Source organism: Plectrocnemia conspersa, unplaced genomic scaffold (genome assembly GCF_051122295.1).
Source record: "Plectrocnemia conspersa isolate PC_06_02 unplaced genomic scaffold, ASM5112229v1 ptg000001l, whole genome shotgun sequence".
Lineage (NCBI taxonomy): Eukaryota > Metazoa > Arthropoda > Insecta > Trichoptera > Polycentropodidae > Plectrocnemia > Plectrocnemia conspersa.
In genome coordinates, this window is record NW_028277165.1 from 24,204,104 (window position 1) to 24,230,202 (window position 26,099).

The 26,099-nt window shown below is 27.9% G+C and overlaps 2 protein-coding genes across 2 annotated transcripts in view; both read right to left on the minus strand.

The window, feature by feature from the left end:
* Nucleotides 1-4,710, minus strand: part of LOC148239310 (scavenger receptor class B member 1) — a 38,268-nt gene extending 33,558 nt beyond the window's left edge. Inside the window, exon 1 of the mRNA XM_088182505.1 lies at nt 4,509-4,710. The gene's annotated coding sequence lies outside the window, so the exon portion shown is untranslated. The remainder of the gene's footprint in view (nt 1-4,508) is intronic.
* Nucleotides 4,711-8,624: 3,914 nt separating this feature from the next.
* Nucleotides 8,625-10,294, minus strand: LOC148239311 (uncharacterized). Its single transcript, XM_088181641.1, has 2 exons — nt 10,149-10,294; nt 8,625-9,859 (listed from the first exon to the last, which is right to left on the minus strand). Exon 2 carries the CDS (start codon nt 9,843-9,845, stop codon nt 8,625-8,627), a length of 1,221 nt encoding a protein of 406 aa, XP_088037767.1. The 5' UTR covers nt 9,846-9,859; nt 10,149-10,294.
* Nucleotides 10,295-26,099: the final 15,805 nt, after the last annotated feature.

Consider the following 26,099-nt stretch of genomic DNA (forward strand, 5'->3'; position numbering starts at 1 on the left):
AACGCTTTTATTGCTCTCCTATTGACCAAAATTTGATTTAAAAATACTTTGATCAACCCTCTTATATTCTAGTCCATAGTCCATTTTCCCCCAAAAGAAATATTTTGTACTTGACCTAATAAAAGTTCTAAACCTATAATTAGTTTTAGAACTTTCATTGGGTTAGGTTTGGGTTTCAACAGCAAATAGACGTTTCGCAACTGCCAAATTGAGTTTTAAATATATATCTACTGGTGAAAATGTATTTAAACTTAACTAGTGAAAATATAATTTTACTAAAAAATTATACACTTGCTGTAACATGTAAATAAATAATGATAAGTATGTAAATTAATATATATTACTACATATAAAAAAGATGAAATCATTTAATTTTACTAGCACCTGTCAGATAATTTATATTTTCCCTGGTAAAAATATATATTACTAGTGAAAATGATTTTACTGAAATGGCATATTTTAAAAAATATTTTCGGGATAGATTCGATTCTAGATTTTCTTTAAAAGATAACTACATGAAACTGAATGTATTATTTATTTATTTTGCTGCATTAAATTAGATGTCTGCCAACAGCTATTTTGCGTTAGACGCTCATACATTTGCACTTTGAGCTCATACTATTACGATTAAAATAGAATACTATGAACATATAAGTAATGGAGCTTTATTTCATCTAACAATTTTCAAGCACTGCTAGTGTGTTTATTTCTAAGCGCACACAAAACTTTTTCTAGTGGATAACAGTCGCGTATGGTGAGATACATTCCCTTTCGCTCGCTCGCGTCTTAAGTGACGAGAGTGAATGAGAGATAAGGGCGTGCGTTACATGCGTTCCGCACGCGAGCGAGCGAACGAAAGGGAATGTGTCTCACCGTTAATTAAATCATATTTGCCAAAAAAACCTTAGTCTTAATTTCTTTATATTTTATAATATTCTTTTAAATATGAATAAATTAGGAAGACACATAAAATATTAAACAAGCAGTGAATCAGAAGAAAACTCAAGTGTTTGTTACGTATATCATTATTGTATATATACATATATTAAAAAATAATAAAACTCGTAACATATAAACTGATTTAAAAATAAACACTCTACCATAAATCAAGCGTATAGATTGCCAAAAATATATAAAAAGAAAAATAAAATACTCAGTCGTATTCTTAGATATAACACAGGTTTTTGACAAAGTGTGGCACCCTGGACTAAATTACAAAATTAGGAGACTGCTACAATACAACACCTTAATAATCCAATCTTACCTAAAATATATGATGCTGTATTTGTTATATATATTTCCTCAAATGTACTCAACAGGAATTGTTACATTTGAAGACGATAATACAATAATGGCGTCTGATACTGACCCAAAAATAGCATATTGGCTCTCTAAATGCCGAATCAGATCTAATGTTACATTTTTGCTTAACAAAGATACTTGTCCTTCGGTATTCTTAAGCAGAAAATGGATACCACAATGGAACTCTGAATAGACTGACCTGTAAAACTCATACTTGTAACAAAAGGAAATATCTGGGACTTTTAACTATGCAGGCTGTTCATTTGAAATTCAGGCTTATCATTGGAAAACGATATGATATTATATAACACTATGGTTTTATGGAGCTCAGATTTAGGCTGTGACATATCGATACTCTTAAGAGATTCCAGAATAAAAGTGTATCTGAAACTCAACTATATGATTCAAAAGAAGAAAGACATGAACTAATACAGAAAAGTCATCAAAAAGACTGTGAGCACACCACTCAAATAAAACTTTGTATTTTTCATTCCAAATTAATTTATATTAATATTTAGATATTTTTTTAATTTAATAATTACTTAATAATATAAAATAAAAAGACTTTCTGGTTTATAAGCAAGTCTTTCAGATAAACTTTACTGAAAATTTTCGTCTGATTCATCGCTCCTTTTATTATATGTGTATTATTACAAAGTCGAATATGAGTTGTATTATCCACTAGAAAATGTTTTGTGTGAGCTTAGTAAAAAAACAAATTAACAGTGCTCTAAAATGGCTATATAAAATAGAGCTAGTAAATAACAGTATTTTTATATGGAAGTCAGATATATAATTTACGTCAAAAATTATACAAAGTTAACCTGTTATAAAAAATAAAAAATGTTGTTCTATTTCATGAATCGGTACAATTTATAAGAGTAGAGTTGGAAAGATTTATTTATATAAAATATTTTTAACCGGGAAAAATACGATATTAGCATTGAAGGTTATAGAATGATTACCTTTCATAATATTATCGTAAGCTATTTTATAAAATAACAGTAAAATCTATAGTAATGTAATACTAATGAAATACAGTTTTTTCAATTTAAAATATTTTTCTGTATTTTTTAAATTAATGGTAAGTCGATAATAAATGTGTATTAAAGCTTACAATGCCATATAGAATATTTTATTATTTTTACTATAAAACTTTATTTTTATTCTAGACAGAGATAAAATATATGCTATAGAAAAAAATACATAAGAAACACATTTATTATAAAAATACAGATATATTTGTAAATTTATAATATCTCAAGTGTGTCTTTATATCAGTTAGCTTATTTTTGCTTTAATCTTTCATTTGCTAAAAGCAGAAAATAAAATCGATTGAACTAAATATATTTATAAATTAAAATAAAATCATGTGTGTAATTTTTTTATAATATTTCCTACATATAATATAGAAGTAGTGTTTTAAATATTAACTAGGAAAATAAAATCATATATTACATTTACAAAACAAATTGGGTAATCTATTTGTAGGTGTATTATATGTCTGGGTTTAGATTAGATGATTGGCATTCTCATTTACACTGCGACGGAAAAAATACTTTAAATAATTGAACAAACAATTACTTATCATTGTATAATTAACTGAATAATGAAATATAGTTGTACCAAAAAAATAGTATGCTCGATTTTAAATAATCTGTAATTTAATTAAATATCATTAATTAAGATTTCATTTATAAATTTAATAACCTATTGATATTGATAGGTTTATGAGTCGTAAGTGTTTTTATTACTATATAAAATATTATTCGATAAATGAAAATTTTAGATATTGTGAATGTATTGAAGAAAATTAATACAATTATATTATAAATCCTTAATTTAATTTACTAATGTATGAAAAATTGGGTTATTATTAGATATTATCCAAAGATACTTATGTCTAATAAAAAAAGTTAAAATAAGTAATGATTGTTAATTGTAAAAAAATATTTAAAATTCAATTAAATATTCTTTAAATATTATATGTACAAAAAAATACATCCGCTTTTGGACTAATATATTTAATAAATCCAATTAAGAATGTTTAATTGGAATAAATACACAAATAAATGTGTTTAATTTATAATATTTCTAAATACAAATGATTCTTCCCTTGTTTTAATTTTAGATACTATCATGTATCTCTGTCAGTATTCTGAAATTGTTCAAATTTTAATGACCTTCTGTAAATGATGCTGCCGGAAATTTGAGATTCAATGTCAAATTTCACCAATATGCACTAAAACACAAAATAGGACAAATATACTATTTTCTTCTATTATTTTTTTATAATAAACTATACTAATTAATTAGTATATATTTTGCATGTTCACTCTTGTCCATAGTTCAACAAGTCAAAACAATATTTTATGCATAAAAATATGATTTTCCTTGCGCGTACGTATGTTTTTTTTAGCGAAATGTACTTACTTTGGGTTTTTCTCACTTTTTATAAAGCTTATTAGGATAATAAAATTCTTATTTTTTTTATTATAAATATTAAATTTCTTACAAACTTATCGTCATATTCAAGAAAGTATTTTTTATCAAATGCAACCTTTCAACCAAATATAAAATGTAAATCCATCAAAATTATAAGTTAATACTCTTTTATAATCAGCATATACTAATTAATATAACACGCTTTTCATATTAAACTATATAATAAAATGTTCGAACCAATTAAAAATGTTAAAAATAAATAAAATTAAGAAGCAATTCTGTAATATTTTAATTTTAATTAATATGTTATTAGTTTATATATAAATGCATTATTTAAAAAAACACTAATTATGTGTATGAGAAATATTAAAATATACACAGTGTTTACATTTAAGTGTCATTTAATGATCATATTTATACTATCTCTAATTCAGACAGATCAAAATACAGGTTTGTTGAGATGTTTTGAATTGTTTGGAATTTATGTAAAATAACCAGGCCATTAAATTTCAGACACAAAGCTAACTGACATTAAATAGTAGGTAAAGCATGCACGTGTGATCAATACTAATATGTATTATGCATGTTACATATTACAGATAACTGTAATATATTGAGTGAAACTTAAGATATAACGGTGTCAATATCACGAAATGTAAATTTTTCTTATCGTTTTTGTTTGAACTATTTCTCTACATCTAAGTCACACATACATTTTTTTAATACTATAAAACATATTAAATTATTAAAATTAAACTTACGTTTTCTATCCTGTAAACTGTAGATATAACAGTTAATTTATAAACACAATATTTTTTAATTATACTAATCACTTCACTTATTCTTTATGTTTATATAATTATTATTTTTATTTATAATATCTATATATATACAGTATATATATATACTAATTTTGAAGACTCGCATTGGCCGTATAGCTTTGTGGCGAACAACTTTAGACGTGTGAACTTGCTTTCCGTATTGTCACTCTCTTTTATATGTTAGCGCAGATGTTTTAAACCGAGATCTGCGGACGAATCGACTGATTAAAAAAATGTTTATAACACAACTTAGAAGCAGGTTCAAAAAATCCATAAACCTCACTTGCATATAAATAAAAATTGATTAATTATAAATATGCGTTTATTAAACTGTAATTAATATTGTTTAATAATAGAACATGTGAATATAATAAATAAATAATTTAAAATATTTTCCTTCTACAATTATTGTGCATCTTAAGACGTTTAAGAATCTTATTAAGTATTTTAAAAATACAATTATGAACATTAACCGCTCTCGGAATCCAATGTTCTACAGCTTCAGAACGATCAGGTGTGAACAATCATTAAATGCGGTCCTAATTTTATGATACTAGATAGATTTTCAAAATTCTATAAAAATATATAAAAAAATTTAACTTATCACTTCATTATAATTATAAATTTTTATATAAAATTAGCAACAGTATAAGAATTATATGTGTGTAATATTGAATACTTGTGGTCACTGTAAATAAATAATTTTACTGAAAATTTCAACATGTTATTTATGTTCCGTTTGTTCATATTTTTACGATATAATAAAAACATAAAGAATGTGCTAATGTTTTTGCCGCATTAAGACACGGTTTGTGCATTTTTAACCATTAAATTCGGATAACATAAAAATATTTTCCCATAATTATATAGAAGGTTAAAGGATCATTTAATGTATTTAAAACACTTTTTAATACCCTTAAGGACATGGTGATAAAATATAACCTATCATAACCATAGTTTCTAGCTATTTAATAATTTAAAAACTGCCTTGAATTTTAATTATTTATATAAAAAATATACAGTTATTTTAGTCAAAACTATGACTTTTAACTTATAATTTAAACAAGCACAGCAGCGAAATGCGTGCATTCCGAAAAGCATTATGACACATTTCATGGGCAGTGGAAGAGGTTCAATGTGTAGGGTAAGTTTAGTAAGTGGGAGTTGGCCATTAACCCATTTTTCTTAACCGCCTAAAAATTATGCCACGAAGTTTAGTTTAAACACAGGGACTGCGACGCTCTATATTCGCGCGCGTGAATTGTTGTCAGGTTACGAATCAACCAGCGATTTTCATTAACGAAATATGCCACGTAAACAATGACGTACACCGAGTATTTATTGTTGTTCGACTATTAGGGGCAAAGTTTTAACACCGGTTGGTGTTAGAACTTTACCTACGTCACTTCAACACATCCAATTGTATATTATGTCAACCTAGATGAAACGTAATTAATCATTTTCATACTGCAACAGTTCTGTGTTTTCATTACAAACGCAAAATGTAAGCAAAATAATAGTTTTCATGATACATATTAGTTTCGCCAGATGTTTTTCTTAAAATATGTCAATGGATAGTTCAACACTGTTTCTTATTTTATTAACAAAAACTTCTGACGTAATATTTTTTACGAATTAGCCATATATTATATATTACATTAAACTTAATTTTAAATGTACGACAGTAAGTGACAGAATATTTTATGCATCATCACTATGTTTATATATTTTTTTTATAGATTAAATAAGGGAAAGTTAAAATAAAAAATATATAAATATTTAAGTATATATAAGTAATTAAAATGAAAAATAAAAGGCAGCTATCCATAATTTTAAATAGTTTAATAATACACCGGATTTGCTTTATTAGATTACAATGACTCTTGAGTTCCGTGCCACTGCGAGTTTTTTTTCTATCGGAGCTTAAAGCTAAGCGAAAGACGAGACCGAATCGTGTGGAACCTTCCTCTTGCAGTAAATATTTGAGTAAATTAAGCAAAAAATTGCACACGATCGGTTCAATGTCGCATTCCGGTTACCCAAGTTCCACATCAAGCTATTTTTATATTATTTATTTTTACTTTATGAATTCTTCTTCGTTGTTTCTTCTCGTTGTCGTAATTTATTTGATACCTTCAAAGGGTTGTCTTGAAATCAAGGATGGTATCAATATTTGTGACGAACCTGATGAGATTTTTACGTGTCATAGCAACCGGTATTTTTGAAAATAAAATATCCCCTCGTGTGTGTTATTGATAGCTCTATTACTCATAATGGCTCAAAAAATAAACTGACAAGAACTATCAAGGTCTAGGCTTTAAAAAACAATAAATAAGACGATGCGATGATTTCATTGAAGAAAGTATATACGTAAATTACACTATTTTTAGATAGATATTATTTGCTTTATTTGTATATATAATATATAACAAATATATATATATGGTAATTTAATTTAACTAAATATTTACCTTTTATAATATCATATCTTAACTGATAAGAATATATTAACCATAAAAAATCAGAAACGCGTCCTAAAAAAAATAGGTGTCCTAAAAAAAAGCATTTAAAGAACCCAATAAAAACGGACATATCTGATATTGTACTATTTTAGCTTAAGTTTATTTAAAAATAATTAAAATCATAAAGATAACTTCTACATTTAATCTTGATTTAAAATTTACTTTAAAATACGATGTGCCATTTTTTAGTATATTTATAAAATGTGTTCTGATCAAATACTTTGCCTATTTTGCAAATAAATCATCTTAATTTGTTTTTAAAGATCGCAATTTTATTAATAATATTATTATTTTATATCTTTAAAAATCTTATTAAATTATAATGTTATCTAAAAGAATACTAAACAATGTATAAATTGCGCACTATATAAAATATTCACCGCAATTTAATAAATAATATACCTATGAAAATATTTTAACTACTGGCAGTTCCACTTGTTAATTAAATCGATTTAAAATATCGACAGTTTAATTTAATTGGCTCACGTCTAAGGTATCATCTACGTTCTATAATATTATATAGTCAATCTGAAAAAAATCAGGTTATTCCGGTTTTAATCGCTGAGCCAAGAAGTACAAGGCATTCCCTTCAGATTACAATTTAGGCAGATTCATATAAAGTAAGAAAAGCCGACATACCCTTTTTGCATTTTGTAATTATTTCTGTCCTTGATTTTGATAAAACCTCTTACTATAATTATATGTTATAAGGTAGGTGCGGGCATTAAGGCCTAGCTAAGGGAGATTTGAAATAAAATAAAAACTATATATCGAAATCAACTAATTTTAATGTAAAGTATACCTATAGATACATTACTATAAAATAAAAACAAAAAATGGCAACTTTTGCCGTAAACAAAAACAAAATTAAACATTTTGTAAAACTCTATCTTTAGGCCTTATTATACTATGGTCGGGTAATAAGGCCTAAGTCTTTAACATACTATAATAATCAAAATATGCATCTTATATTTGGTAATTATGATCAATAATCATAGATATGCATTAATCATGCATGAAGTCTTAAAAAAGCAACAAATTCCTTTGATTAACAGCCATCAGGACACTCAAAAGTGTCCGTATCATCTGCTGACAAACCAACGCATTTAGCACATTGCCTCATAACTGCCATCTTATCCTCTTCACAACCATGACAATACCAGCTCACTTGTTTCTGCTTAGTACCACTTCTACCTTTGAGATTCGATGTCTTTATTATTTTCTTTTCTTCTTTGTTTTTGTCAAACATATTTTTAGTGACTGGAGTTCCCCTATAATTTAAGGCTTTTCTCCTAACGATTGGTGTTTTTTCAGTATTTTTGACTGGTGTAGGCATAAGCTGCTTAAATACTGCTCTTTTTATTTCAGCGAGAGGCACATGATCTTCATCATCGTCCGAACTAGAACTACCGTAAACCAAAGGGTAAAACCTTCCAGGACGTTTGTTTGGGGTTTGACCAATTAATTCTTCTCCAATTCTTGATGTTGATGGTCCCGATGTTGGTGGCCTAGGGTAGACGAGATATGGCGAATTTTATTTGTTAACATCGTCAGATACAGGAGGAGCTGGTGCCTCTGTCAGTAAAGATGGTGCAAAAGCTGTTTCTGGAATAGCCTGTGGATTCAATGGATACAAACCAGTTGCCCTGAAGCCGCTTATAATGTTATTATGGGTCATAGATTTCGACCACACATTTGAGAGAATAATATTAAATCTTGCCTTAGTGAGTTTTTTATCTGGGTTTTGTTCCATACATGTTAAAACTTCAGCATCCCAATGGTGCTCAAATGATCGAAAGACGGCTTTATCAAGCGGTTGGAGTTCATGAGTGGTGTTTGATGGTAAACAGTATAATGATATATCGAGTGAATCGGCAACTTCAACTATGGATAGGTCTAGGTGACAGGCTGCTCCATCAAATATTAAAAGGCACTTTCCTGTACTTTTGTACCGGGCTAAGTGTTTCAAGAAATCCTTGAAAAGTTCATTGGTCATATAACCCTTTGTAGATTTTTGAACTAATGTTCCCGGTGGAATGTTGTCATATAACTCTGGTTTCAGTCGTTTACCTTTGAAAATGATCATTGGTGGTATTGCAATGCCAAGTGCATTTATACATCCGGCGATTGTGACACTTTCAGCGTGTTCTGAAGACTGTAAGTGCACTCTTTTAGCTCCTTTCTTTGCTAAAACAGTTTGCTGATGATGGATCGTTAGACGGCAACCTTTCTCATCCATATTGTAAATTCTTTCAGGATGACTTTTCAAGTCCAAATTATCATAAACTTCACTCAGTCGCTTGAAGTGATCATCAACAATAAATTTATTAAGCTTTTGAGCTCTGGCAGGGTTTATGAATTGAGCTTTTCTTCTAGATATTTCTGGATGTCTTTTCATGAATGCATTAAACCAATCTTTACCAGCAACTTTATGAGATGGGTTGAACTTATGATTGATGTTATTAAGTTCGCAAAATTTAAAGACCAAGCGTCGGAGAATAAGTGGTGTCACAGGCAATCCAATTTCAGCGAACCTTATGATTCTGCTTACAAGTTCAGTTTCCTGGTCGTCACTGAGTATGGATTTTCGACCTAGTGTTTTTTTTAAACTGCCGGTCTGAAGATGATTTCTAATGGTTCTTCTGGGTACTTTATACCTCTCAGCAGCTTTATAGGTGCTCAGTATTCCTCTTTCTACCGCTCGAACAGCCGACACCAAGTCATTTTCAGACCACAATGCTCGTTTGGGAGGCATTGTGATTGCTGTCACTAAAAAAAACAATAAACAGTTGTCATTACTTTTTATAACACTCCTTGCATTTTAAAAAAGATACTAACTAAAGCTGTGATATTGATACAAAAAGGAGGATAATAAGGCCTACGATCAAATTTTGTAGGCCTTAATAACCACCGACAACATGTGTAAAGAAAAATAAAAATAATATGATTCGGATCATGATATTATAATTTAAACTTCTAAGGTCATAAAAGTATGAAATGATAGAAATCTATAATGTAAAATAACATAATTATGTGAAATATTTCAAAAAATACTTACGTTTGTAACGGACGATTTTTTGTTATTCGTGTTGCGCAACCGCTTCCCACAATGAACGACGACGCACTGGCGAAATCGCGCGAGCTATCCTGTCGTGACACGTTTGAAGGGCCATCTTTGAGTGTTAACTACTTATGTTTGTAACCTTGAGTGATTTAAACAAGCTTAAATTGGATTTTTATTACTTAGGCCTTATTACCCGACAGGCTTTATTACCCGAACCTACCTTATTCAATTATAGCAATTATTGTTTATAAATAAAAGAACAAAGTTGCATTACGCTTCTCTTCAATATTAAAATTAAATATTTTCCTGGATTAAAAGATATTTATATGTAATAAATAGTACCCAAATAAATTTAAAGTGTAAATCAGGTTTTTATTCAACAAGGAAATTCAAAGGATTAATTTATTTATACAAAAGAGTATTTATTTGTAGAATATAAAGTATTTTCATAATATTTTTTACATTGAATTTTCCTGTACCTCATAGTTATACATATTTTGAAAAAAAAACGAACCTAACCTTTGCTCCGTGAGGGTTTAAACAACCTTCATGATTTGTTAAAATGTATAGGTCATTCTAAAAGCATATACAGTATATTCACAACAATATAAAAGAAATTTCGTGATCAAACAATTACGTCAATTATCAAAATTGCACGGACCACCGAATAGCACGTCCGTCTCAAAACGATAATCACCCATATGTATCACCGAAAAAAATACTCTTTGTTTGGAAAAGACAAGCGCTAGAAAATACAATCCACCCTTTGGTTTTTGATCGTCGGACTCACCTGGACCGCTGCGTGCAATTGAAAAAGGCATGGGCACATTTCGTAAGTGTGTTTAAAAAGCGATGCAATTGCCTCGCAAACATCCTCATCTGCGATTCGCCAAAGCTGTCTTAAATCAGATAAAGACGCGCAGTGAGAAATGCCACGGATCAAAGCAGCAGATACAAGCTAAGAAAATGCATCAATACGATGGCATCGCAAGAACACATTACGACAATTCTAGCCGCTCTGCCGAAATTACAGCCGACAGTAATAAAATATATTTTTAGACATACTATTTTTTAATCCATCGCCTAATAATGGTATCTGTATTTCTCAATACATGTGGTGTTTATAAAAATAAACTGTGACCAAATTTTTACGTCTATTTTTAAATTACGTCTATTTTTAAAACAAATGTAGCATTAGTCACGTGTTATAAAAAAATATTTAATACTCCTATAATCAAATTTAAAAAAATAATAACAAACATTAATGATTTATATGTATTTTATATAATTTCATTCAATTGTTAGCCGTTTTTAATTAGTGATTATTTATCTATATGGTTTTTTCGTATCTAAATTATTTAATATTATTATACTCATATTATAATGGATAAATTTACATCTATAAAACAATATATGATAATAAGTTTTACGGTTATAATTTTGAAGAATAAACCTTGGAACGATCTTCAATAAAAAAAACTGGAGGTTTTAATTTAAATTTATATTTTTTATTGATACCATTAGCCATAATTTATTTTTTTCATAAATAAAAAAAATATAATATTATGAAAAAATAATTATATTAAATTGATTATCGTACAAAATATTTTTTTAATATTTGATAGCTCAAAAATTAGGCTATCAACTTTATTTCGTGCCAGAAATTTAAGAAATGTAACCTAGTTGTTTTCTTCTGAATAATCCAGTGATTCTCAATATTTAACGAATTTATTATACGTGTATTTAATACTACACCAATAAATATCTTGCCCCGTGATTTTAAGAATATATTAAAAATGTCTTGCGACAACTACATCATAGTTTATGAATGCGTAGTCACATACTTACATAGTAAATGGTATTATTATTATTAATCAAAATAAATTTGATTGATTGGCATTCATTCGCGTATGTCGCGTTAAAACTGGATTGTCAAGACGATCGTTATAGTAAGGCATCTTTTTTCTGTCGAGTGATTTTACATTCGTACCCGTGTCAACCGACTTTATGTTTAATTTAACTTTAATAATATATAAGCACTTTTTGCCGTTGATGTTTTTCATGAATAAATTTATTACACAAGCAAATATGTTTATTTCTTCTTTAAGTACTGTGCGTGTTTATAAATGATCATTATTTGTCTTTTACGTACCTTCGTTAGATCATGGACCAGGTTGGAATTTACCAACGCACTAGAAGAGCAGGTTTCTCTAGTTTTCCTTAAGGTTATCAATTGATCGCCAGGAATCTTATGCAGTTGGTTTTTTATTACTATTTAATGTTTTGATGTTAGTTGCGTGCCTATGTAGAGAGCGTTAAACTTTCTAGATATCACTACAACCACCTCTCAGATGTAAGAGAGTCCAGGTCAAAGGACTGTATATTAGAAATAAAATATATAAATACATTAGTGCTAACACTATTTTTTTTTGTCGAAAGTTTTTTTTTAAAGCACATACTATTTATTTATAATATTGTAAGAGTAACAATTTTATTCTGTTGTCAAAATAAAATTGTTACCAGCTTTTTGGCGTCTATCTGTTGTCAGAATAAAATTAATTTATCACAAAAACAGTGCGTAACAGTAAAAAAATAATGTACAATGACAATGTCAATTTTTCAATCAGATGTAATGAATCATATCGGAAGAATACGCTTGAATTGTCGTTTTAATTTCCGATCTAGAAGTATAATACTTATAAATTATTTTTACTCTGAAAAGTTATTAAATTGTTCGTTAATTTGTAATCTAATCTAACTGGAAAATTTCAGTTAATGTTTTGACTTGGCCGCTCAAAGATTGTGCGTAGAAATCACCCCAAAGTGCGTAGAAATCACCCCAATTCATGAAAAGGGTGGCAAAATGTGTATTAATAACTATAGGCTATATATAACAAAACTGCGACTGCGCAGTTTTGTCAGTATTTGCAAAATTATTATGAAAAAATTATTCATAGTTAAGTCTCCAATCACTATCAGCAACTTGTGTTGTACCAACAGTATGGTTATCGCCCCACTCGTTCAATTGTCACTAACCTATCTTTCACCAAAACAGTGAACTATATTTATGTAGATATAGAAGTAGACATTGAATTATTATACTATTTTTAAAAATGCCTTCATTAGAGTTTGTCATGTTATTAGTAAAAAAAGGTGAACTTTGGTTCCTTAAATGATTTTATTTGATCGATTGAAAACAGTTTGTAATTATTATCCATTATTATTTCGGGAGTTCCTTAAGGATCTAACCTAGGGCCTTTACTCTTCTCGTTATTCATTAATGACATAAATACTATTGCAACAAATTCCAGATCTTTTTTGCAGTGGCGTAGCTAGGGTATGTGCTGCCCAGGGCGATCCTTAAAATTGTCGCCCCCCTCCCATTTTTTGCAGATTCTTCAAATTAGCATTTCATAAAATAATAAATTTCTTATTATTAAGCTCTTGTAATTCGATTTATATATGTTTTAGTGCATTCAGGGATAAGAACCACACTAGACGATCCCATCGCGAATATGCCGCCCCCAAGCAAGTGCCGCCGGGGCCCGCCCCTCCGCCACTGCTTTTTTGTATACCGATCATTCGATCTTTTGTAAATCTCTTTCTCTCCACATCGTGATTTAGATTCTCTATGAAGATGGGCTTTCATCAGCTGTCTTCCCTACAGTGTTAAAAAATGCCATATTATGTAATTTTTACGAATACATACGATCAGATTATTACTACAGCCTGTCTAAAAATACTTTCGAGAGCAAATGAAGGTTCTACACGAAATATCTGTAAAAAATCTTCCTAGATGATAATTTTTGTTATGAGGAACGCGTTTCACTTTCACGATCCATCAGTTTTTCGTGTATGACACTTTAGTTCCCAACATTCTTGAATATGGATCGATAATCTGAAAACCCTGACTAACTAAAATTACTCTTTAGAGTCAGAATATACCATATTATGGCATTTTAAAATTTCAATTAGTAAATGATAATTATTATCGATAAAGACTTACTATTTATACAATGAAACTTTTGATTTAAATCAATTAAAAAATCCAAAATAAATTTTATATAAACTGTTTTATTATAAGTATGTCTTTATAACCACTGTTTAATTTTAATTTGGGATTGAGCAATGTTTTAATGTGTATTTTTTAATTTTTAAATAACTTTAACTAATGGATTAGTTGAACCTTTATGAATCCTTATTTTTTTATCTTTATAATTACTGTGTGGAATAAAAAAACATTATTTATCACGAGTTGCCTAATTAATATTCAATGCAACGCTTTTTAATAACGAAGCAGGAACTATCGTCTATTTTTTATTTCTTTGCTTATTTATAAATATTTGACAATTATATTTATTTTAAATTGATAAAATCTGAATTATTGTCATTTTAGATATCAATATATTTTTAGATGTAAATTTTAAACTTAGTTCTGACAGCAAAAAAACAACGTTATGTATCAATAAGTGATACAATATTTAAGACAAGTTTCTTACAACGTGTCAAAATTAATAATTTCATTACTAAAACATTTTGACTGTTGATCAATGCAAATTTCATTTCTTTCCCATTTTTTATTCACTGTTTACATTTCCACCGAAACAGCGATTCTCAAAATAAACAAAAAATCAATATGTTCTTTGAGCAAATGCAATTTGCTTGAAGGTCTTGCGATCGTTCATTTTCTGCAGCGATTTTCTGCCGTTGCTTCAAAAAACGAAAATAATGACCTTATCTATCCAATCTTGTAAAAGGTATGTATCATATTAATTAATGCGTATGTACATACACACGTATGAATGTACGTATAAAAAAATTACCATTCAAATTTCATAAATTTGCCTGGTCTACATGATACTCCCTACATGATTTTGATCCAAATTACTCTAGATAGCACAAAGTGGCGTTCTATTTCTTGACTTGCTTGATATAAATTTGCAAGTCAAATTTGATCGAACTTGTTTTCTGAAGTTTTTGTACCTACGTAAAGCAGATTGGACGCGGAAAATTAAAACCAAAATAAAAACATTAGTATATATATAGAAATATATACTACGTGCAAAACTTTTTGAATAATTATAATTTATTTATCCTTGTCATTTTCCTGTATGTATATTAATAGAGTCGAATTTTGCAGTTTGGTTGTAAGCGATAGCAACTAAAATATAAGTTTATAAATGGTACCTACCGAATTAATTTAAATATATTATGTTATTTTTAAAAGAGGAAAAGATTTATATTGAAGAAAAAATAATCGGTGTATAATAGGTATAATGAAGTAACAAACAATATTACTTATGTTAATCCGTTTAAGATGCGTCAATATTTTTTGTGAGCAAATTAATTTAAAGTATTATTATAATACAATACAAGATAATATAAAGTTCAAAAGACACGTACAACAGTGTAAAATTTACATATATATTACATATTTATATCATATAAAATAAACTAGATGCTTTAATTGCTATTTAAAAAGATTTTTATTAACTATCGCACTCTCTATTTTATAAATAGTAAAAATACACAACGCAAAATAGTTTTTTTTAAATATAATTTTAAGCAAATGTGCTACATGTAAACGCTAATTGATTATGTTTAGGAAGAGTCCCGAATTTGATAGTATATTAACTGTCCAGAAAAATCCGGTTTACAAAAATGTCGCGTATTCCGAATGAATACATTGTTTCATTCATATGAGTCTTCGTTTAACAACACGAGGTTATTAACAAAACAAACATAGAAACTGATTCACAGATGAATACATTGATAAAATTTGTACAAATGGCAGCTTTAAAGAAAGAAATCATGACATTTACTGTTGAAATTAAAAATATAATAACTATTCACTGTGATATTTTAATATTGCAACATTAAATTAAATTTTAAAATAACCCAAGTGCTATTCAGTAATTTAAATCCATCTGATGAATCACCGGATTTGTATCTTCGTAGTCTTCGTCTTTCATCATCGGTCAGAAGTTTTTTAACGGACTGGTTTTGGTAAACGCGAAGATTTGATTATTTTCATGTTTAAATCACTGTGTAGTCTTTCGTTTTTAATGTACCTAGGGGCATTTATGATACAACGCATTGAATTCATGAGCGTATGGTGAGATACATTCCATTTCACTCGCTCGTATGTTAATTGACGAGAGTGAGTGAAAGATAAGGGCGTGCGGAAAGCATGTAACGCACGCCCTTATCTCTCACTCACTCTCGTCACTTAACACGCGAGCGAGCGAAAGGGAACGTATCTCACCGTACGCGCCTGGTTGAATTATATCTGCGCCATAAAGTTAAATCCATAAATTTTAGTTATTGTTTTGTAAATAAGAAGGAGCAATTCTTTTTTATTTTTTCATTGTGATAGTTATTTTTTTACATTTTGTTGAATTTATTTTAATTCTCCATTTTTTTCGCAAATTTGTACTTTTAATTTGATATATTTTTATGGCTTAAATCTACAAAAATGACGATTCCCATGCTGCTTTAAAGAAAAAGCGAAGAATAAAATAATGCTCATTGCAAGTGATATACAGCATATACGTATTTACGTATTCTATTATATTTACATAAACATTTATAGCTAAATTTAATTTATGTTACTATTAATATTAGTAGAAATATTTAAGTATACTAGAGATATATTTATGTTTATTCGATGCAAACATTTATGGCCTTGCATCGAATATCAAAAAAATTTTGAGATATCTTAAAATCAGTATTAAATGTGCAATAATTAAAATAAATCACATAAATTCGTTCACCATAACAGGTTCACTATTTTTTATGCACTTCTTTCTCTTAAAGTTCTTTCGGAAAATCGTAACTGACCAAAAATAATGAGTAATATAGAAAAATATATTTCATTCAAATAAATATCCCAGTGATGCTCTGGCCCCTTGTATAAAAAAAGGCATCCAGAAGCAGTCGATCGAAGATGATGATTGTGCAATAAAATATAAAAACGACAATAGTTACTACACATTTATTTAATATCTTCAAATAAAATGTCCTGACTCTTGAACCCTTAGATTTTTTTGAAAAATTCGCACATGTATCAACATTCAACAATATATTACAACATAAGCATTCAGTTCGACTTTTTTTAGCAATTGATTTAAAAAATAATAAAAATGTCAATACCTGTAATACAGATATTGACTGTTTTTTTCACGGTAATGCCACTTTTAAAAATCCCGGTATTATTGCAATCCCTAATTGAAATAGCGTAGTCTGTAAGGTCTAGACTGGTACACCAAAAGACCGCGGGCTCAAGTCAGGGCAGCAGACTTTATAAAAATCTATTATTGAAAAGTTTGGCTCAGCTACAAAGTGACATCTATTGTTTAAAAATATAATATACACAATAATTTATAAATATCATAATAACTTTTCTATTATTTTTTAACTATTCGGATTTTACTTCCTCGTAAAACACTCTCCATTGTTTTCTTTATATGCATTATATTGTTTCGACCAATAAAAAATAAGCATTCAAATATAAAACAAGATGGCCGACAGTAGCGTGACAACAGTTTTAAATAATTATTATTTATAAATAAAATTTTGCTACGCGACAATAATTTTCATTAATTCGTCATTTGTTTGAATATAAATAATCGGATTGCAAATTAACTGTGTGTGTTATAACTGTGAAAATTAAATATATACATAATGTGTTGAGGATTAGAAGAATACATTGATTGAATTTTATAAACAATCATAAAACAATCTTCGTAATGAAATCTTCAAATTTTGAATTGCCGTCGACGGGCTCCTAGGCCGAAAAGTGAGTTTTTCTTTTTATAATACATAAACATTATCATTGCTTCCGATTTAATGCACATATACGTTAGTTTTGACTGAACTAGGTACGTTTTATGAAGATTGAGGTTAATGTCGATCAAACCGTATAGATGCCAATAAGCGTATTTTTATCAATTGATATTTGGGGATACTATCTTTCATGACGATCACGTGACAATGATTCTGATGCAGTCGGTCATTTAGCTGAAAAAGCTTGATTACAGCAAAATAAATTAAAACCATTATTGCAGCAAAAAAAATCACCTCGATCGTTCCGTTCCGAGTGACAACTCGCAATATACATACGTGTAGTTTCTTGGATGTTATCTAATAGACGACATTTTACATGATTATAAATATGTGATTGCATACCTAGAATAATCGATAACCAAAATATCTGAGAGTTCCTTATTTTTAATTCCGATGTGGCAAAATATGTATGTATACGTCATGGTTTTTCAATCAATTTTTGTTCTGTGCCATCATTCCTCTTTAGAAATAGCCAAATTCAAGATATTCAGCTACATCAAACTTATGTAGTATGTTCTTTATAAAAAGAGAATACATGCTGACAGTGAATTCAACATGAAAAGATTCACTCTTTGTTTATATATACCAATTCTACGTTGTAGCGATATATGTCATCAAATTGTACCATCATTGCTTCTGAAAAATAATTAAAAACAATAAGACTTTTATCAAGAGTTAAATATTGAACACATTATTACCATAAATTAAATTTAAACGACAGCCGAAAAATTTACGGAAGTAACTGTAGAGGATTAAACATGTAGATTGGCATATATTAATTGTTTGCCGTACGTAAATTGTTTCTGAAAATTATTTGTAAACGATACTATATAGTGGGTAAAATGTAACTTTTTGTTTACACTAATACGAGATTTTTCATTATTACTAGCATTGTAATATGTTTAATTAACTTTCTTTAATTAATCTTTTTCAATTGACACTTTGTAAGAAAAACGCTGTGATTATAACATATTTCACTATTTAATTGCTCAGAAACACGTGTAGCGAGCGCTTGCCAGATGACAGAAGAACTGTCACATGTAAGCAAATTTGAAAGGAAAATCCCGGTTTTGGGGACGTATATCAAAATATGTATAAAAATCATAAAATTCTAAAAAAAATATTTTTTAAATATGTTCAGTTTATACGGGAGTTAAAATATATTAAAAATAATGTAAATTTGTATTAGCTTCTCTATATATAAAAAATATGTAGTACTTAAATCATGGCGAACGTTGGCAATTTAAAGTTATAGTTTTTAGAGAATTTTTAAAATTCGCTTGAAAAAACATTTTCAACAAAAAGGGGCCAAGTTTCAAAATAAGTACTATTTATTACCAAACAACTACTAATCACAGTGTTGCAAAAATCCCTCTTTGCAAACGCCTTTGAAAGGAAACTACACAAAATTGTATAACACTAATTTAAATATTTTTTAAATTATTAAGTTTCAGAATAAAATTTCAAGATTTATTTAAAATATTTTTTTAATCTTAAGAATATTTTTATTTTATTATGAATTTTAAATGTTCTTAATTTATTATAGATTTTAAATATGTTTAGATTGTTATTAATTTTAAATAAAGTGAAAATTTTTTGCACTTATTAATTATTAGAATATATAATGCTGCGCAGAAAAAACATTTACTTTAAAAAATATATGAATCAACTTATTTTTTAATTAAAACAGACAAAGGTCTTAAAATTATTATTATTTTTAAAACGCACTTTTATTCTAAAGTAACAGATTAGGTCCTGGATATTTTCAGTTTATTGTTTTTTCTAATTAGTAAATGTAATTAAAAACTAGCTTATATATTTACACATAAAACATATAAACAACTTTATTTAATTATAGTAACTTATGGTGTAACTTAAAAAACGTTCTTATTACTAAAATTTAAATTTATTATTATGCAGCGTTAAAACGGGCCCTCAAACACCTAAAATACGCTAAAACACAAGCAATGACTTATAATCGCTCACATTGTATCAACTATAGGGGATCAATTGTGTAGTAGCGTCAGTAAAGTGTAACAAAATATGTCTTATTTGAACCATTTAATTTTAAAATATATTTTTTAAAATCAGAAGAATCAAAATTAATATCTAAAACGCAAAAAGTTGCGGGTCCGGTATTCGAACACTTGCTAGCTTCGGTACCTCACGATAGTGAGGTACCGAAGTAGTAGGCTAGTAAAAATTACAATACTAGGCTAGTAGTAGGCTAGTAAAAAATACAATATGTATAGCTGTTAAATAAATCTACTAAACACGTATTTGTGTAAATTAACACATAAGCTATTATTGAACCACCAAAAACTTAGCCTAATATTATTTTAGATGTATGTTTTGAGCATTGAATAATAAATTATTCAAACATTCCTTTTAAAATATTATTATTATTATTATATAATATTAAGATTTATTTCAATTTTTTTCTTTGGTAAGTTCGCCTTTATAATTTTTTTTTTATACTCGATGTCTATTTATGATTTGTTGTTCAATGTTAATAATCGTGTGAACTTCGGTCAATTTTTTTCACTTTGTCATTTCAATAATAAGCAATTGCATTAGACCTCTAGTGCGAAATTGTTTTAAGCGTAGAGCAAATAATAGCAATGCTGAAAAATCTCATAAAACGAGTAGAACATTTTACTGTGTATACAATATGTGTTTATCAAAGAGCAATATCACATAAAAATGTGTAACTGCAAAGATTTCAATAATATTATGCGATATATTTATTTGTCATTATCGACCTTCATTTTTATTAAAATACCAATATGTGAAGGTGTTAATTCAACAATTGAAAGTTTACATTGCCCTTAAGAATGCTATCCAATACTTTGCAAGGTTGTAATGTATCACATTTTTCAGGTATATTTATTTTACTCGTGTCTATTACATAGTAAATAATAAAATAAGAGTGCGTATAAACACGTTCTTGATCTTCGCATTAGTAATCTATTATTAGCATCTACACATGTTTTTGTTTTATATACATGTTGTATTACTAATATATGCATTCACAAATAACTAAAAAGAGATGAAAAAATATGCATATCATTCTTATCTTTAATATGATCACGAATGTTTTTTTTTATCTATTAGTATAATATTAATTAGCATTTTCAAAAAAAGAACATGTCGCTGATATAATCTTGAGTTGCATAATGACAGTATGACATTTTCTTAATAATTTATACTGATCACTTTATTATGTTCGCGGCATTATAACCTTAGCTTACTACTATTCCGTAAATCACACCTCATAATTTATTTTAAACATGTTTTCCTTAAGTCATAATGGTAAAATTTGTACTCGTTATTTGTACAGGTAGTATGTACAACGTACATATGTATAATAAAAATGAAACTTTACCTTAAAATACGATTTTATTTATATAACACTTTAAGAAGGTCTTAATAAATACTAAAAGAAAATCATTCAAGAACCCAAAATAAAAGTACAAAATTGCTACATGGGTTCAGCAGTACGATTATTTTATAATAAAAAATCCCGCTGAGGTGTATTACCATCAGAAAGAAAAATAATTACTTTCTTACTTTAAAACTTCAACACAAAACATAGAGCAGCTTATTTTTATCCCAATACAAATTTACTCGTTTATCTGAATCGTGCAGAGTCTCTAATTAGCTTTTTCTGCATTTTTTTAAATCTCCCGTCGACCTAATAAGGTGGGCCTCTTTTGGACCCTGTCAAGAACATACATCATATTATTATTTTTAAACATTTTTTATTCAATATCTTATCATCATCAAGTTATTTATCTCCGCATTGAAAGAACCCTGTCACTTACAAAATGAACAGGGTTTCAGGATAAGCATTATAAAAATAAACCGTATAAAAATAGAAACGAACGAATATGTAAAGCTACATTGAAAGTTAATGCAAAAAATACATGTAGCATTTTGCGATATAGAAAATATAATTAATATCTTAAAGAAAAATTATAAATTTTTTGCAATGCTCTTAAAGTGATATATAATTCCTTTGATTTTGAGTTTGCTATTGTATTGCAATAAAGAATAACTCTTGTTCGTATAAACTTTTACTGTTAAAGCTTTATTGTATGTGATTTTAACTACTTCACCTTTTAAGATTCTTAATACATTATAAATGGCCATCTCTTATCACTGAACACTTATACGAAAATCGAAACATTTAACATCGTTTCATATAACAAACAGTTTGAATTTTCGTAGCCATCGGTAAGTAACCACAGGCGCGTACGGTGAGATATATTCCCTTTCGCTTGCTCGCGTGTTAAGTGACGAGATTGAATGAAAGATAAGACGTGCGGAACGCATGTAAAGCACGCCCTTATCTCTCACTCACTCTGAAGTTTGCAAAAGATTGCTGAATTTCACTATAAAGCGTAAAGATGCTTTAAGAAAAACTCTTAAAATCGGCATATTAAACACGCAAACGTAAACAATGACCACGATAGATTTTCAAAACCATTTTCAAAAAAAAAAAATCCTGAATCCATAGTGGAGGAGCATTTTTATTGTTCTACTTTACAAGAATATGCTTTTAAATAAATCAAATTTAGTTTTAAAATATTATTATTATATTTAAAATGACATTGTTTGTTAAATTGTTGATTGAACCTCGAAAATTTTCAGATGAGAATTATTTAAAATTAAAATTAGCTTTATAGTTATACTTCCGTTCGTTTATATGGTTATATATCAGGCTTAAGAAATACTCACTAATTTACGTCAACCTCCTAACTTCTACTCCTAATAAAAAAATATTATGCTAATTAATCGTTTCAGATTATACAGTAGATCAAGATCACTAACAGAGCTATTAAATAATGTCAAGGAATTACATAAAAATCAATTTGATGACAGAAAATATCAGTATTTGATGACTCAATCAAGTTGTGAAGGTGATGGTACAATGAACCCGTTATTGTTAATCGATAAAATTAAAAAGGTTCGTTAAACTTTCAAGGCAGTTAAGAAGACTATACAATTCTTTGACCTGATGGAAAGCAGCGACATGTGTGTACCATATAATAAAGTTTTATTTTATTTGTAGATGAAACATGGAACTCGAGGGTTAATATATACCTGAAGTATAAAAAATACAAATAAAATATTATTTAATACTCATGAATAGGCTTAAATCATATTATAAACAAAATGAATGAATGAGTATGACGTTATTGACATACAAGACACGTATGTTGAATATATTGAATTATGCCAAGGAATTTATACCGTTCTAGCAATCTAAAGGACGATCTCCACCGAATCAAAACATTGACACATGCGTGACCCATTGTTATTTTTGAACTTATGCACGTTTTATAAGGAAAATAATGACATTGCTGAGTGTTCGCAGAAAACCTTCAATTTTTCATCAAATCAATTTTTTTGCACTGATGTACGAAGAGGAATTCTGTATTTGCCAAAAGTATAAAAGGATTTACGAGCACCGGATAAGGAAAACTTAAATGATTGTTTCATATGGTAAGTGTAAATTGGCTCAGATGAGCAAATGACGTATATAATATGTGTTTTATTGTTAAATTAGCTTTAAGCGACGATTTATTCCATTGCATATTTTTTGTGGTGCTATAAACGAAACAAAATTAGCATGATTGCCGAACATTATGTCTCTTGAATTAAAGTTGTATAGATGCGAAAGCAAATTGTTATGGTAATAAATAATACTATAATTATATTATGATTATTGCTTATCATTCGATTATTATCTTCGAACTTGACATGTAAAGAGAGCATATAAACTTTTTCTATTATCATTATTAAGTCAAGGAAATGTTATATAATTAATAACATAGAATTCAATGGAACAATAACTGTAATTAAAATATAAATAGTTAAAAAAAATATTTGATATTAGTATTGAATTTATTTTGCTTTTTTCAAGTTTTTACAAATTATAGAGACTAACTGATACTGAAGCTTTTCTGAGTACACTAATAATTTTAATATATTAAACATATACATATTAAAATATAACCTAACAAGCTAAATAAATATAATAATGTTATTCAAAATAAATATATAATAAATTATTAGTTAAGTATAAAACATGTTTCCGAGTAAGATTGATTGCATATTTGCCATTATTATTTTGCATATAAAATGCATATAAATTATCTAGCTATTTTAGTTTCATCGTCATTAAAATATTTCGTATTAATATGTAGATCCTAAATTATCGATGTGATAATAAAAGATATTTAATATAATAGAACATATTTATACATAAAAGCCCGTTTTTTTTCACTGCATCTTCTGAGTCATCGTTTGATGTTTTACGGAGTTATATTTATAACATAGTAAAATTATGGAAATACATGCATCATCGACATATATATACATTTTATATGTATATTATGTTACTTCACCAAAATTGTATATTTTGTTCAGAAAAAGTTTTAGTTAAATATAGCTACTGTCTGAAGCCTTCGATTTAGCTTAGTGACTCTTCCTAGCCTCCAAGTTTAAAACTTATGGTTGAAGGAGTCGAGGAGACTTTAAGTCTTCTAATTAAAACTCTTATTAAATCCAGCTGGCTTGCAGCTGGGGTCGTTTTTCGCGTAACACCGCATTTTTTATAAGAAAAAATCGAGTCTGCTGTGGGACCCGAACCCGTGGCGTTTAAATTATTAGTCTTTACTGACTACGCTATTATAGCCATAAATATATATTTTGCAGTTGCGCGCGTAGATTAAGTGTCAATATGTCTTCTTTGTTCATTTTAAAATATTTAAAAACAGTTTTTGTCAATCATTGGTCTCTATAAATTGCATATATGTAAATACAAAAATATTTTTAAAATGTTACAGTATGTACAATAATAATTTTAAATCATAGTTAAATGTTCAATGGTTAAATCGTGGTAAAATATTTATGCTATTTGTTTCGACGAAGAAAATACAATAAATAAATATTATTTTAATGATTTGTACTTCTACTGACTTAACATTTAAATGAATTGTATATTAACATCGCAAACAGTGATTGTCATGTTTGTTTTAATCTAAGCATTCGAAGGTAAAATATTTTTTTAAGCGTGACTTAACCCGTCCGCTTTATATATTTTCTAAACACAAAAATAATGAATCAAATTCAACTGATACCAAGAGCTTTTGCTTTTACCACTTTTTGACACATCAATAAAATAATTTAATTTAAATAGAATTTTTTAAGTGATTAAAATCGAAAGATTTATTGTATAAGCATTTTTAATTTAATTTTCCAAGTATGGTGTGCTTAAGCACTAATCAAAAATGAGACATTTTTGATGGTATTAAAATTTTTATTTCTACATATGCTTGAAAAATAAATTCAGTTTGCCGAATTTATTATACTACTAAAATAAATAAAAAGCAGTTGGCATAAAATGTTCACTAGCAAAAATATCATTAATAAAAAATTTATAATAAATTGAAAAAGTCAGTTCATCGATGTGAAATTGAATGCTAATTATCTTAATCAACTTCTGCTTTTTCTATTATAAGTCGCCTGTCAACAGCTCGATAAATTATATTTTTAAATTTTTGCCACGAGCACATAAAAAGTGGGTAATTTTAATGTCAGTAATCGTCACATAATTCGAAAACTGATAAACAAGGTTGAATTAAAATTTAGTACAGACACAAAGTGCACTTGCAGCGCAAATTTGAGTCATTCAAGACTTAAAAAAAAACTAAAACTAATTCATATACAAATTAAATATAATTAATTAAAAAAATATTATACTTTTTTAAAAAGTATTGATATTTTAATCTAGATTGAATAAATTATAGCGAAGGGATTAAACTGTGACTCAAAGGCAGAAGACCGGTTAAATAAAACCACTCTCATGTGAGAAAACGGAGAGAATAAAAATAGGCAGCATCATTTATAAAAAAAATACATTAACTCGAAAAAGATGCATAGGACCTGACAGCATGACATGCCGATTAGTATGTCACGGTCAAGTATTAGTATAATATTCAGCAACAAATAAAAAAGTATACAAAAAAATTTAAAATCATATCTGTAAAATCGACATAACAATAAAAAAATATGATGGATGTAAAATTTATG